This window comes from Euprymna scolopes, chromosome 17, assembly GCF_053919585.1.
Source record: "Euprymna scolopes isolate OS-2025 chromosome 17, ASM5391958v1, whole genome shotgun sequence".
Classification (NCBI taxonomy): Eukaryota; Metazoa; Mollusca; class Cephalopoda; order Sepiida; family Sepiolidae; genus Euprymna; species Euprymna scolopes.
This window is the reverse complement of record NC_136498.1, coordinates 76,649,920-76,667,032: the sequence shown is the minus strand read 5'-3', so window position 1 is coordinate 76,667,032 and position 17,113 is coordinate 76,649,920. Positions and strand designations below refer to the sequence as shown.

At 36.0% G+C, this 17,113-nt stretch overlaps 1 protein-coding gene across 1 annotated transcript in view; it reads left to right on the top strand.

Moving 5' to 3' along the window:
• Positions 1 to 17,113, top strand: part of LOC145296807 (serine palmitoyltransferase 1-like) — a 114,338-nt gene that overhangs the window by 56,205 nt on the left and 41,020 nt on the right. The window contains exon 7 of the mRNA XM_080142891.1: positions 5,980 to 6,109. Within this exon, the coding sequence (XP_079999017.1) occupies positions 5,980 to 6,109 (130 nt within the window). The remainder of the gene's footprint in view (positions 1 to 5,979; positions 6,110 to 17,113) is intronic.

The following is a 17,113-nucleotide window of genomic DNA, read 5'->3' as shown; positions in this document are numbered from 1 at the left end:
TCAGGATTCTACTTGTCAGAATCAGCCCTCAAAGACCTAGGAGTAATCAATCGCGACTTCCCGCATCGAGTATCAAAGGCCGATTTATCGGCTTCAGAAAGTGGGACAGCACCGTGTGGATGTCCGAAAAGAGAATCCGTCCCGGACAAGCCAGCGAGGATCCCGTTTACCCCCACTGGAGATAATAGGGAACGGTTAGAGAAGTGGTTACGTGAACACTTTAAGTCCAGCGCATTCAACACCTGCCCCCATCAACCGTTACAAGTCATGTTAGGGAGGCCGCTGGATATAACTTTTACCCCGGGGGCGAAACCATCGGCCATACACACACCCATTCCAGTCCCTCATCACTGGAAGAAAAGGGTAAAGGATGATTTGGATCGAGATGTTGCATTGGGTATTATCGAACCGGTACCAGCAGGCACACCTACGATCTGGTGTTCGAGGATGGTAGTCGCTCCAAAGAAAGACGGGTCACCAAGAAGGACGGTAGACCTACAAAAATTGAATGCAGCAACGATGAGAGAGACTCATCACACACCGTCCCCTTTTAATCAGGTGTCCGTGGTGCCTGCCCAAACCAAAAAGACTGTCTTGGACGCATGGAATGGGTACCATAGTCTGCCACTCTCCCCAAAAGCCCGGGACGCGACCACGTTCATAACGGAATGGGGTCGTTATCGGTATCTCAGGGCTCCCCAGGGTTTTCACGCATCCGGGGACGGGTACACGCGCCGGTTCGATGACATCACAGTTGACATGCCTCGAAAGACCCGGTGTATAGACGACACACTCCTATGGGACAGGTCCTTAGAATTGGCTTTCTAGCATACTGTGGACTATATTACCCATTGTGGTAAATGTAGGATAGTCTTTAACCCTGACAAATTTCAATTTGCTGACGATGAAGTTGAATTTGCCAGCTTTGTGATAACCTCGGATGGCGTGAAGCCAACTAAAAAAATGACGGAGGCTATTCTCAATTTCCCGACCCCAACGAGCATTACTGGTATCAGGTCCTGGTTTGGTTTAGTTAACCAGGTGTCGTATACATTTGCACAGGCCGATATAATGGCCCCTTTTCGAGAGTTGCTGCGGACAAAGAACCGTAAATTTTACTGGGATGACACATTGAATAGACTTTTCGAAGAGTCGAAGAGGAATATCGTTCAGAAAATCGAAGAAGGGGTGAAAACCTTCGATATGAACAGAGCGACCTGCCTTTCAACCGACTTCAGTAAGGTTGGCATTGGGTATTTTCTGTTCCAGAAGCATTGCCAATGCCCAACGGAATTAGGTCCCAACTGTGGTAAGGACCACTGGAAGATGATTTTGGGCGGGTCTCACTTCACGAAAGATGCAGAATCTCGTTATTCCCCTATAGAGGGGGAGGCTCTAGCGCTGATTTATGGCTTGGAGTCTTGTAGGATGTTCATCCTGGGATCCCCAGACCTATTGGTCACCGTGGACCACCAGCCCCTAGTGAAAATTTTCTCGGATCAGATCCTTGAGAATATAAAAAATCCCCACCTGTTCTCATTCAAGGAGCGGTCGTTGATGTACAGGTTCCAGATTAGGCATGTTCCTGGGAAACTCAACGCAGCACCGGACTGCACATCCCGATACCCGGTGCCGTCAAGACACAGCAGACTAAAGGGCACTGACACTTCCCAGCAAATAGAGGGGAGTATACAAGCATCCATCATAGCTGCATACGCACATGACCCCAAGTTCCGAGCGATCACCTGGGATAGGATAGTCGCAGCTGCAGCCACCGATGAGGAGTGCCGAACGTTGGCGACATACATTCAAGACGGGTTCCCAAGGTCACGCCACAAACTACCACCAGAAATCCGGCAATTCTGGACGATGGCAGACCAACTATATTGTCTGGAAGGGGTACCCATAAAAGGGGACAAAATTTTGATACCAAAACGGCTTAGAGCCGAGGTGTTAGAGGCATTACACTCCGCCCATCAAGGGGCGAATGGTATGTTGGCTAACGCCAGACAATGGTTATTTTGGCCTGGTTTAGACGCCAGCATCCGACAAACAAGGGCGCAATGTCGGAATTGCAATTCGATCGCCCCATCCCAGCCTAGGGAACCACTAATGCCACCCATAAACCCGGAATTCCCATTTCAAAAGACAGTCACTGACTTACTAGATATGCACGGGAAAAGTTACATGGTATACGCGGACCGATATACCGGTTGGATTGAGGTTGCACCACTACCATCAGGAAGGGCTGCAGCGGTGTGTAACGCCCTGAGGGTTTGGTTTTGCACGTATGGTGCGCCGGAGAAAATATCATCCGATGGAGGGCCACCATTCGATTCACTAGAATACAAATCGTTCCTAGAAGACTGGGGCGTAAAAAGGCGCATATCATCTGCACATTACCCCCAGAGTAATGGCCGAGCTGAACTGGCCGTAAAAACGGCCAAAAGAATGCTGATGGACTGCGTTGATGGCTACGGACACCTACATCATGATCGGGCAGCACGAGCGATGATGACTCATAGGAATACGCCCAGTCAGGACCTTGGATTGTCGCCGGCGGAAATACTATATGGTCGAACATTAAGGGGCCATCTCCCCGCACTTCGCAAAAAATACTGCATCCACAAGCGTTGGACGGAGACCAGAGATTTGAGAGAGAGGGCGATGGCGAAAAGGCACGTACTTAATAAAGAACAGTACGACATACACAGCCGCCCCCTCCAACAGCTCCGAGTCGGCGAGTCTGTGCAGGTGCAGAATCAGGAGGGATCAAATCCACGACGATGGGCGAAAACTGGGAGAGTCGTCGAGACAATGGGTAACAGGCAGTACAGGATACGGTTGGATGGTAGCGGCAGGATCACATTACGCAATCGCCGTTTCCTCAGGAAAATCAAACCGGTCATGGATACGCCGGAGTATCCACCCACTCAACAACCCCATCAACCACCTCCCCAAACACCAAGAAGGGAGGACAGCAAACCACCGTGCAACATGCATGAGATGATGGAGGTGGAAGAAGCTGATTGTGACACATCAGAAACAGATATGGAGGCGGACCAAGATCCGATCAACCACAAGCCAATGCAGACGAGTCCGGTCCCACGACGCAGCATGAGGGTAACACGAGCACCAAGGCCACTTTCCCCTCAAATGCAAGGACCAACTCACTACTACACGGAATTCTCCAGTCACATGACCACAAAACGACGGTAGTGTGGTCACATGGTGGGGGGAGGGCATGTAGAGAATAGGAACGACCATTAAGACGGGACACACAAAAGAGTGACACCGTCGTCTGATTAGTAGTATATATAGAGCACGCACGCACCGGAGGAAGAACGACGACTACGACGATAGTCGACTCGGAAACCTTACAAAGAGTATACTTTTTATTATCCATTTTTTCAAGAGTATAGTATTTACTTCCCATTTTTTCAAGAGTATAGTATTTACTATCCAGGAGTATACTATTTACTACCCATTTTTACAAGAGTATAGTATTTACTAGCCATTTTTACAAGAGTATAGTATTTACAACCCATTTTTACAGGAGTATAGTATTTACAACCCATTTTTACAGGAGTATAGTATTTACAACCCATTTTTACAGGAGTATAGTATTTACAACCCATTTTTACAGGAGTATAGTATTTACAACCCATTTTTATAGGAGTATAGTATTTACAACCCATTTTTACAGGAATATAGTATTTACAACCCATTTTTACAGGAGTATAGTATTTACAACCCATTTTTACAGGAATATAGTATTTACTAGCCATTTTTACAGGAGTATTGTATTTACAACCCATTTTTACATGAGTATAGTATTTACTACCCATTTTTATAGGAGTATAATATTTACAACCCATTTTTACAGGAATATAGTATTTACAACCCATTTTTACAGGAGTGTAGTATTTACAACCCATTTTTACAGATATTTTTGAAATCATTCAGAGGATAGTTTGAAATAGGTTTGGAACATTTTTACAGGAGTATAGTATTTACTAGCGATTTTTGCAAGAGTATAGTTTTTACTAGGTATTTTTACAAGAGTATAGTTTTTACTAGTCATTTTTCAGTTTGAAAATCTGAAATATTAAAAAAAATTTGACCAAGATTGTACTAGTAACTTCCACAATACCATAAATAAAACTAAATATTCGGAGATTCTGCATAAAATCATGAAGATGATGTAAGCTAACAAGCTTGTTTTCAGCCGTCAATACATATGTAGTATCATTCACTATTAGAGAGGTTCGACTGGTTTCAAATTTTCAAAAGCTGTGCGAAGGGATAACATTCATTTATTATTTTATATATATTGAAAATTTCATTACGATCCAATAATTCTCTGATTTTTGGTGGAATTTTTTCAGTGAGAGATAAAATTCATTTTTTCTGTTATGAAAAGAAATGACTTTCACTTTCATTGCTCATCCCTACAAACTTTATTACATGCTTCTTACAGTGGCAAAGTTTGTAGTAGAAAGGGGCAGTCAGTTCAGAAACAAAAATAGCATGGTTTGTCCTATCGATATTAGTTCATGAATGAGGACAGTAATAAATTCCCCTCGTCCCCTTTTAAAAACGTGAAGATTTAAGATGATGACTCCGTTGCCACTGCTGGAAGAAGTGGATAATTCTTGGGGGAATGACCTTCTGAAATCAGGCAGATGCTTTGCTTTCGCCCAAGTTCTAACCTTTGTCACATCGCTGTAATGTTGCATCCTTTACAAGTTCTTCTGCAGAATGTGTTCCGACAGACTTGCTGGACTTATACCTCCTCAACGCAAATACTCCCCCAAAATAACGACTAACAGAAAAACTCCCTTCCCTTCACTGTAGCGATCCCCAGATCTCAGAAAACTTTTTACTTCAATAGCTTTATTTGTATGACCGCTTGCTTTTGAAATTCCCTTCTGAACTGTACCAACATGCAAAAATTTAAATGTATTGTGAATAAACCTCTTGCTGCACAACTCCCTTATTATTATAAAGTTGTTCCTCTAATTAGCCCGTAATTTCTAAGTGTTTGGGGCTGAATAAAAGTTTTTAAAAAAATTAACAAATTATGATTAATAATTTTCGCATAATCTGCAAATAAAGAATTTCTGTTTTATTTTCTTTTGCTTTTTTTAGCAGTAAATTGGAATTGAAAATGTTTTTTCTATTTAGGCATAATTGAATTAAATTAAATTTTAATTCATTATTACCTTAATGGGTTGAAAAGTACAGAATTAATGTGCTGTCAGAGACTACTTCTGGATTGCTCATAGCGACTCTCTTCATAATGTTAGAAAGAGTTCATGTAGTGACGCAATAGGGTGGATAGGCATAAAAGTTTTGAAATATAAAATCTATCTTAATCATTTTCTTTTCATTCGGGTTATTTATTTTAAAATCATTTTTGATTTATCAATACAAATGGATGTCAAACAAAATCACATTAAAAATGATTTCATTAAATTCATCTTATTTTGTTCCAAACCTATTTCAAACTATCCTCTGAATGATTTCAAAAATATCTTATCATAACAACTCTTGACCTTTGGCCAGGAGCAAACTGTACTATCCTTCATCTTTTCTGTTCTCAGTCAGTAAAGGAGAAATCCGTCAAGACTGAGGAAAGACAATAGCTTAAATTTCCAGTAACATACAGCAAAGCATAATAGGGAGAAAGATACAGAAACGGCTGGAGAGAGACGGAGAGGTAGAAATTTTAATATAAAGATGTTACACATAATTTCACTTCTATTCAATTTTATATGACCCCAAGTAATTGCCAGGCATCCCTTTGCTAGTATATTAATATTACTAAAAGAACTCGGAGATAAAATATTTTTCATTCATTTCATCTACAAAATATTTGAGCTATTTTATGCATGAGAAGCTTCATACCATTTTCTAATGAAACACTTGCCTTTGATTTTTCCAATTATCAAACACGTTTTTCCAAATTTCTTGTAGTGATGAAGGAGCTTCTTTTCCAATTGTTCAAGGATGTCGAACTTCCCGTAGTACGGTCTACTATTTTAGGCACAACGATATGGAACATCTGGAGCAACTCTTAATTGAACAACAGCAACGGGATAAGCAGGTGAAATTCACATTTTGTTTTATCATTTCAAAAGCAAGTGGATATATATCATGCATTTCTGCCCACCTCATCTTGTGAATAATTTGGTAGAGGGTGATCACCGCAGAACCTAAAAAAGTAGATGCCACCCATTTGATCATTCATTAACAAATTCACAATCATCTCTGCAATCCAACCATATTTGGTCTATGTCTGACTTGTCCACCAAATTTTTACCATGAATGTCCAACAGTCTTTTTTACCATTGTTCAATAATATGCTCCAAATTTGTCTCTCTATGTTGCAAGCATTCCTGGATATAACTGATTTGGACTGTGATGATACTCTTCACTAAATCCAAACGTAGATTCCATGAGCAAAGCTTCTTTCTTAGAACTGCACGCCAGTGGAACTCTCTGCCGCTTGCCTGTTTCCCACCTGACTACAACTTGGACATCTTCAAGCCCAATATAAACAAACTCCTGACAAACCGCCCCTTTAAGTAAGACACTATCAAAACCCCCAATACTAATGATTACTACAATACTATCTCATTGATTACTGTACATGCAATAAACCTTATCCCTGAGTGGCCTTCGGGCTTTGATAAGTGGTGACCCCCATGTAAAAAAAAAAAAAAAATACAAAATAGTCTGGATGTTGTTTTGATGATGCCTGAGATAACTCCACAGATAAAAAATGGTGAGATAAGTTTTAGTTTTTTTGCCACCAAAGAAAATCTTACAACTAATCTTTATATTTCTGATGCTGGTTACCTGTATTAGCTCAAACGGCAACGTTATGAAACCTATGTGATGGCAATCTTCTGTTTAATAAGACAATAGCAATCTACACCATCGGGTGCACTGCAGCATCTGTTGTGGCTGTACAGTATGAAGCTGGAATTGTTTCTCTGGATGCAGACCTAAGCAGCTAATAAAGAGTTTAGATTTACCCAGTTACCAGAGTCCCTCTCTTGGCATTGCAGACAAAGCCAGACGGAAAGGCAAGCCAATAAGGTCAGAGCCAGCACAATTGCAGGATGCAGGAGTTGCCTGATTTCTTGTCAGAATTTACTCCCTTAGCCTTTGCCTTTTCCAAGGCATCCACAAAGCAGTGGAACTCTTTGCCCATACCTGGTGAAAATTTGAAAATATTTTCAATTTTGACAACAATAACAGAGATCCTCATTGTTCTTATGGTTGTATCAAAATGAAAGCGAAATACTTAAATGATTCTTCTTAAAAAAAAAGTCAGCCGAAAGAAACAGAAATTCTGTAATGATGAAAATTTAGTCATTACTCATATAAAGTAGCCAATACATTGCTTCTGTAAAAGAAAAGAAAAAAAAAACTGATTCTGTTCTAATCGAGACAGATTTAGTTGATAATGTTGATTGTTATATCAGCAAGGTGTTTTGCTTTTGCTTGTTTTACAGGTCATTTAATGCCAAATATGAATAAACAGTCTGAAATTGATTAATTGGTGCTTCTTTGTTATATTAGCAAAATTCAAAAATTGAGATGTTAAATTTCAAGTAAAACTAATGGTACAAGTTGCCTTCAATAAGCTTCCAGACTTTTTTTGTACCGGCATTTAAAATTGTTGTAGACACTTTAAAATTGTTGTATACACTTTAAAATTGTTATAGACACTTTAAAATTGTTGTAGACACTTTAAAATTGTTGTAGACACTTTAAAATTGTTATAGACACTTTAAAATTGTTGTAGACACTTTAAAATTGTTATAGACACTTTAAAATTGTTATAGACACTTTAAAATTGTTGTAGACACTTTAAAATTGTTATAGACACTTTAAAATTGTTGTAGACACTTTAAAATTGTTGTATACACTTTAAAATTGTTATAGACACTTTAAAATTGTTGTAGACACTTTAAAATTGTTGTAGACACTTTAAAATTGTTATAGACACTTTAAAATTGTTGTAGACACTTTAAAATTGTTGTAGACACTTTAAAATTGTTATAGACACTTTAAAATTGTTATAGACACTTTAAAATTGTTGTAGACACTTTAAAATTGTTAAAGACACTTTAAAATTGTTGTAGACACTTTAAAATTGTTATAGACACTTTAAAATTGTTGTAGACACTTTAAAATTGTTGTAGACACTTTAAAATTGTTATAGACACTTTAAAATTGTTATAGACTCTTTAAAATTGTTATAGATACTTAAAATTGTTGTAGACACTTTAAAATTGTTGTAGACACTTTAAAATTGTTATAGACACTTTAAAATTGTTGTAGACACTTTAAAATTGTTGTAGACACTTTAAAATTGTTGTAGACACTTTAAAATTGTTATAGACACTTTAAAATTGTTATAGACTCTTTAAAATTGTTATAGATACTTAAAATTGTTGTAGACACTTTAAAATTGTTGTAGACACTTTAAAATTGTTATAGACACTTTAAAATTGTTATAGACTCTTTAAAATTGTTATAGATACTTAAAATTGTTGTAGACACTTTAAAATTGTTGTAGACACTTTAAAATTGTTATAGACACTTTAAAATTGTTGTAGACACTTTAAAATTGTTGTAGACACTTTAAAATTGTTGTAGACACTTTAAAATTGTTGTAGACACTTTAAAATTGTTGTAGACACTTTAAAATTGTTATAGACACTTTAAAATTGTTGTAGACACTTTAAAATTGTTGTAGACACTTTAAAATTGTTGTAGACACTTTAAAATTGTTGTAGACACTTTAAAATTGTTGTAGACACTTTAAAATTGTTATAGACACTTTAAAATTGTTGTAGACACTTTAAAATTGTTGTAGACACTTTAAAATTGTTATAGACACTTTAAAATTGTTGTAGACACTTTAAAATTGTTGTAGACACTTTAAAATTGTTGTAGACACTTTAAAATTGTTGTAGACACTTTAAAATTGTTGTAGACACTTTAAAATTGTTGTAGACACTTTAAAATTGTTATAGATACTTAAAATTGTTGTAGACACTTTAAAATTGTTATAGACACTTTAAAATTGTTGTAGACACTTTAAAATTGTTATAGACACTTTAAAATTGTTATAGACACTTTAAAATTGTTATAGACACTTTAAAATTGTTATAGACACTTTAAAATTGTTATAGACACTTTAAAATTGTTATAGACACTTTAAAATTGTTATAGATACTTTAAAATTGTTATAGACACTTTAAAATTGTTATAGATACTTTAAAATTGTTATAGACACTTTAAAATTGTTATAGACACTTTAAAATTGTTATAGACACTTTAAAATTGTTGTAGACACTTTAAAATTGTTGTAGACACTTTAAAATTGTTATAGACACTTTAAAATTGTTATAGACACTTTAAAATTGTTATAGATACTTTAAAATTGTTATAGACACTTTAAAATTGTTATAGATACTTTAAAATTGTTGTAGACACTTTAAAATTGTTATAGACACTTTAAAATTGTTATAGACACTTTAAAATTGTTATAGACTCTTGAAAATTCAGTATGTTCAATAATATGCTCCAAATTTCATACATCTTATGAGATGACTGACCAATTTTTATGATTTCAGATTCAAATGAACAGTTACAGCAGGAATTAGGATACACCTTACTAAAGCCTGATTGTCACAGCTGGTGAATTTCAAAAATGCAATCTGGACGTGAGGACATTTTAGAAGAATGATATGCAATAAAATTCTGTTTTAAACTTGGAAAAAATGCTACTTATGGAAATGCTTCAAACTGCTTTTGGAAACGTATGGAATGCTTCAAACTGCTTTTGGACCATCTTGCATGAATCAAGCATCAGGTTTTGAGTGGCATTAGAGATTCAAGGAAAGCAGAGAGTCTGTGAGGGATGATGAAAGGTGTGGGAGGATAAAGTAAGAACACCAGGATTGATTGGCCAAATAAAGAATTTCATGGATAAGGATCGTTGTGTCTATAGAGACAATAAGTGCATAGTTTAATGTCAGTGTGGGAATTGTACATACAATTATTTGCGATGAACTGAAGATGCGGAAGATTTGTGCAAAGTTTGTCCCAAGGATGCTCAAAGAAGATCAGAAAGAAAGATGTCATTACAGCAAGGAGATGATCAAGTTGATCAATTCAGACCCTGCAGTTCTTGATGCTCTGATAACCCATGACGAAAGCTGGATCTACTCCTATGACTCAGAGATCCAGAGACAGTGTTGCCACAGTAGAAGCATGCTGACTTCCAGACTCAAGAAGGCCAGACAGAGCAAATCCACCCAGAAACTTATGATGATCCTTTTTTTTGACAGCACAGGCATGATCTACATGCACTGGGTTCCCACTGGACAGACAATCAACAAGGAATACTATGTTGAGGTTTAAAGGGAGTTCAGGAAGAGATTTCATCGAAAGAGGCCAGCACTCTTCAAATCAGATCAGTGGTATTTCCACCAGTTGAATACATCAGTCCACACCATTCTTGTCACAGACTATTTGACCAAGGTGAGCATCAAGATAGTTCCTCACCCTCCCTATAGTCCAGACCTTGCTCCCTTTGACTTTTGGTAATTCCCTAAACTCAAGGAAAACCTTAGAGGCTGTCGTTATAAGACAAATGAGGAAATGAAAGCGGCAGGGGTTAGGGCCATTGACACGCTCACACAAGAGGCTTCCCATGGGGCCTTCTAGAAGTTGTTGGAACGGTACGACAAGTGCATTGCAGCCGGAGGAGATTACTTCGAAGGGGGCTAGAGTTTCATGGATGTACTATCAATAAAAGTGCCTATGTGAAAAAGTCTGGAAACTTATTGAAGGCACCTTCTCTCCTTAATTATTGTGTTATAGTAATGAACATATCCAAAAAGTATGAAAAACGATGAGGTTTAAAATTAATTATTAATGAAAACAGTTTTAGAAGATAATTCCTGAAAATAGAGTTTTGCTAAAATTATTAAAGTTTTCAGAAAACATTTACCTCCCTTACTGTTGTCACGATTCAACCTCTCCAGGTTCTTTTTTAGCATATCTCAACGTTCACTAATTGTCTTCCAAAACTATCTTCATTGATAATTAATTTTCCATCTTATCATTTTTCGCAATTTTTGGATATGTCTGTTACTGTGACACGGAAATTAAGTAGATATTTGTTTTACTTAAAATTCAATAGTTGGTCACGGTGCTCCATTATGCCATCTGAAGACGTCTTAACATTTTTTGATAAATCAGTGACTTTTATAGGTTTTCGAGTATCCTGAAAAGGGATATCACAGGGAAAATTAGCGCAGACAAATAGTTTTTGAGATATAAATACGTGTATTTTGAAATGTAAATCACTGGTGGCCATGTTTGAATGGGCGGCATATGAAAATGGCAAACCCTCAGTTTTTTTTTTCAGCGCAATTCCGAAAGCCGTTCTTAACATGGGGAGGTTGGGGGTGTTTATTACAAAAGCCGTTCTCAACATGGGGAGGTTGGGAGGGGGGGGTTGTTTATTTTGAAACGCATTTTCTTATTTTCAAGCTCTACATTCCGGAATAAACAAGTTGGACAACCAGTGCACATTGACCCAATTTTCTTGAATTTGAATTCTTGAAAGTATTTTTTTTGTGCAGTTCATCTGCGCATGCTCACTGCACGATTTCATTAAAACAACAAAGATGGCAGCCATTTCAAACTACTAGAAATTACATTGCATATTATAGGTATTCATCTCTTGAACACTATTTGTCTGCACTAATCTTCCCTGCGATATTCGTTTTCAGCATACTCGAAAACCTATAAAAGTCATTTTTTAGAAAATGTTGAGGCGTCTTCCCAATATTTTGATTTTTGAATTTCACTATTATAAGGAAGAAGTGCCAATTAATTTTATTTAATTCCTAGAGCAGTTTGGTTTATTGGACTTATTAAGATTATCAGATTAAGGGGTGTAAATCAATTATGTTCAAAAAAGACATTATTTCTACTCTGATGATAGCGATAATATATTGAAATAAGGCTGAAGTCATAAATTAAGAGATTTTATTTTTATTCACTTTAGACAAGGTATATCGACACTAGGATGTATAAGGCTACTGTGATAGGGACCAGGCTTACATGGGAGTAACCTAAGTGGGGAGTTGGACAGCATGTTTGTAAACACATTACAATTAAATTTCTGCATGTTGTTACAGTTGAGGAAATAGAGAGCAAGGAGGGAATTCCAAATGTAAGCGATGCGAGAAAAGACGTTAGTAAAATCGATGAATCAATAAGGGTCTCTACAATGAAGGGGTGGGATTTTGGTGCTAGTCATGTTTGTCAGCATATTTATATTGAGAGAAGTACAGGTGTAGTAAGTTTATCAGAGCATATTCTGCAGAAGCACTTGTAAAACAAGTACAGTGATGCAACACTGCGGTGATGTGACAGGGACTGAAGTTTGGTAGACTACACTGCTACCGACTATCATGACTTAAGTCAGTGAAGAGTTCTAATAAAGTAATGATAGAAGTATTCGTCAATTATAAGCTATTATTATTTTACTGTACAGTCATTAAAATGATCAAAATATTGAAGAAACTTGAATTCTGTATACGTAAAAGAGTTATCTACTCCTGTGTTGAAATAGTACCTGGGAGTTATCTGTCCCTGATGCAGGAGGTACCAGAGAGTTATCTGCTCTTGGTACAGCAAGTACCGGGGAGTGATTAGAATAGAAAATTATCCGGGATCTAAAATCTCTACAGTGAAGGGATGGAATTTTGGTGATAGGTTTGTCAGCATATTTATATTGAGAGAAGTACAGGTGTAGTAAGTTTATCGGAGCACATTCTGTAGAAGCACTTGTAAAACAAGTATAGTGATGCAACACTGCAGTGATGTGACAGGGACTTGAGTTTGATAGACTATGCTTCTACTGACCCTCATGACGGATGTCATTGAAGAGTTCTAATAAAGTAATGAAAGAAATACTTGTTAATTATGAGTTATCATTACTGTAGTCATTAAGATTCAATTTAATTTAATAAATTTGGTAAAAAATAAAAACAAAAAAACTTCTGTTCAAATCATTTCAGTTCTCTGTTTTATTTTTTTGAGACTGTGCTGTTTTCATTCGTGATAATTCACAAATATTTCAATATTCTAATATAAAATTTTTTTTTCCTTTAGTGGATTTTATCATTTTATTTATTTATTAAGTTGTCACATTTTTTGTCTGGCTACTGTTATTGTCAATTTTACGCTGATAACAAATGACGATAGGCTGTTAGCATCTTCTTTTCTCATTTGTTATTATTATTATTTTGATTATCTATATATTAATACAATAGCGTGTGTGTTATTTTCTGTGTCACGCTTACATCCAGGTCGGTTAATTGTTATGTACTTCCATTTCTTGTCATAAATAATTTAACCAAGAATTCTTCATAAGTTTTGGTTTCGGTTTCGATTATAGCTGATGGCACTCAAGTCATTTAATTTTTTTATACATGATTTTATTAAGAATTCTTCATAATTTTGGTTTTGGTTTCGGTTTCGATTATAAAGTCATCTATTTTTTTCATAAATAATTTTACCAAGATTCCTCATAAGTTTTGGTTTATGTTTTTTTTTTTTTTTAACACAGTGATCACCACTTATCAAGGCGCGGAAGCCACTCAGGGATAAGGGTTATTGCAAGTACATTACGTTAGTGTGGAGATTTGATGAAGTGTTTACTTAAGGGGGCGGTTCATTAGGAATTTGTTAACATTGGACTTGAAGACATCCAAGTTGTAGTCCGGTGGGAAGCAGGTAGACGGAACAGAGTTCCACAGGCGTGCAGTTCAAAGAAAGAAGCTTTGTTCATGGAATCCGCATTTTAATTTAGGCACAGATATAGAGTGGGGGAAATTTTTCACAGTGGATTCAGCTAGACAGGTGTTTTTCGTGAAAGATTGGCAAGGGGGGACCAGAGATTGGAGTTCAGACAAGCACCTGCCATGGAAATAACAATAAAACAAGGATAGGCTCGCAACGTCTCTTCTGTGGGAGAGAGGTTGCAGAACGGCACTCCAATAAAAATAATTTTATCAAGAATTCTTCATAAATCTTGGTTTCGGTTTTGATTTTAGCTGATGGCACCTTAGTAATCTATTTTTTATAAATAATTTTATCCAGAATTCTTCATAAGTTTTGGTTTCGATTTTGATTATAGCTGAAGGAAGTAAATTTATTTTATATATATATATATATATATATACATATATATATATATATATATATATATATATATATGGTAAAACTAGTGATTAGTAAAAACTTGAAGAGAGTGCTCAATACTATTGCAGAGCAAATATGAATAGACTTCTGCGAGGCCTGACGAGGCTGTTAGATCGTAAACATCTGAAACATATGTAGCCAAACAGATAAAACGGTAATAAAAAAATAAAACATATATATATATATATATATATATATATATATATATATATATATATATATATATATATATATATACACACACACACATGTTTGGAATTCGGTTTTGATTCAAGCTGATGAACCCAATAATATAGATAAATTTTTTATTTTTGAAATCGCAACTTCATAATATATAAAAATAGATAGAACATTAACTCTGTAATAATCTATACAAAATCTGCAAAAATTAAAATATCATATTTAAGCATATTTTACGACTTGGCTTTGCCAGGAGTTTGTGCTAGCTTTGATAGATACTTTTGCAGTTTTAACAAAAGAGCTACAATAATATCAGAGTGTCTCCATTTACACTGAACATCTACAGAATGTCAACATCAATATATTACATATTTCCACGGGTCCTGCTAGTTATTATTATTATTATAAGACTATTGAACATTGATTTTTCCTTTCTTTGCTTTTTATTCAGAGTTTACTTAGCCTTAAGTATGATTTTATTACTTAGAAAGCAGAACAAGTTCTATTTTTTAAAAACACAAACTTTTCATACCAAACTATTACTATTAAACTGAATAACTAATAAAATATTGTGATAAGGGTGTGGCAAGGCATAGTAAGAAGCATTCACGGTTGGCGTGTGCCTACTGTAGAGAAACACTAGCACTCGAAGCTGGAACCCTTCTGATACAAATGCAAGTATACAAATTTAGGTGCTGCAGGGAGTTCGAGGTGGTAATATGAAAAGCGGATTTTGTTTTTTGCTTTTTTGGACATTGTCTTGTTTGGGTGAGTTTGTTGTTAGTTTGAAGAGGAAGAAAAAGGAGAAAAGTACTCCTGCTACTTGGGTGGCTAAGCAAGGGAGTTATAGAAGAGAAAAGCCTAACGTGTGCTGGGCAAGTGCAATGAGAGTTTGTGTGGCGAATAGAAAGTTAGGAGTTTTGACCCTTTTTTTCTGCTTTCAAGCTATTTCAACTGTTATTATGATGAAGATACAGATTAGCAGTGATATGGTGAAGCCATTTACTGACAAGGCAGATGCGGTGGTGTGGCTGAAGAAATTTAGTTTAGTAGTGAAACTTCAGAAGATGAATGATTTGGCAAGTCTCCTCCCATTGTATCTGGATGGAGATGCATTGGCTTCTTTTTTTTATTCAATTTTCACCCCAAACAAGACACAGTGCCACTTTGATGTAGGAGGTTACTATTGGGGGCATACGTTGCAGGGATCTTATGAAGGGAGATGAGCAGCAAGATGTCCGTTCACATTACACTTGAACTTCTGAATGTCAGTAAAGTTGGGAAAGCAGAATCCCGGAAGGGAGTTCCAAAGTCTGGCAGTTCTGGGGAAGAAACTATTAGAGTAGAAGGTTTTCTTACATCTAGGGATCTCTACTGTGTAGGGGTGGGATTTAGCTGTTTGTCAGATGCGTTGGGGATATTTACGCCGAGGGGGTACAAGTGCTTGTAGTTCGTCAGAGCATTCACCATTAAAATACTTGTAGAACAGGCAGAGGGATGTAACATCTCATCAACGGGACAGAGGCTGAAACTTAGATGACAGTTCAGGCCCTATCAGATTGGCAACTCTTTTTTGGACCCTGTCCAGGAGTGAGAGACTAATAGCAGATGCGCCAGCCCAAATGTGACAACAATACCCCATATAAAAAAGAAAAGGCCGATATGCCACAAAAGAAATCCGTAGTAACGAATAAATAGTAGTAAACAAAAGTCACCGTGCATAATTCATTGAAATGAATTCTTTTGTTTATACACACAACAAAATAAATGTGTGTCAGAAATGTTTTTGGTAAATGCGGGCCAAAGCAGTTTGTTTAAAGACAGCTGTCAATCATTGTAACAATTTGTGTTAAAGTCCGATGTACTTTTAAAAACTTGTGTTATTAAAAAAATAAATAAATAAATAAAATACGCTATTGTCCAAAAGAAAGCTACAGAAATGTGAAACGATTGAACTTTGCAGCTTTAATGTGCGTTTTAATTGTTTGTCTTTAAAAATAAAAAGAAGGGACAATTTATTTGTGTAACGGACTTTGAAATGTATAATGTAACATATGTTTTTTTTAATGTTTTTATATTGCAAAATGTCTTAAATGTATGTAAATGTAATTTTTTTTTTGCGACAGGAATTCAAAGTAATTATTAGATATATACATTAGAATTAAAATGATCTAGTAGAAAATAAGATTAAGACAAATGGTTGGCTTAAAAATCAGTTAGACTTTTAAGATTGGGACAAAATAAATTACGTAAACGGGTATTTAGAGAGTTTTTAGATGTGATAAGCCGTAAGAAAGATGTTTTTTTTTTTAGCATTTGTTTTTTTTTTTTTTTTTTTTTTTAGAGATCCTATAATTTTTCTCCAAGAAAAGTGACTTGGTAGGGATTGATAAGCACAAGATGTGCCCCTATTCGCAAAATTTGGGAACCTGGTTAATTAAGTGCTTAAAATAAGCTGGTTGCACGTAACGACTCCAAGCAAGTGGTAAGATTTGGCTTAATTAATAAACAGGCGTTGGAAAGAATACGAAAATTCTTAAGGGGACCAGTAAACCGATGATAGGTAGTCCTGAGGCAATCACATATAGCTTAATGAAGTAAGAGACAAGCAAAAATATGCCGT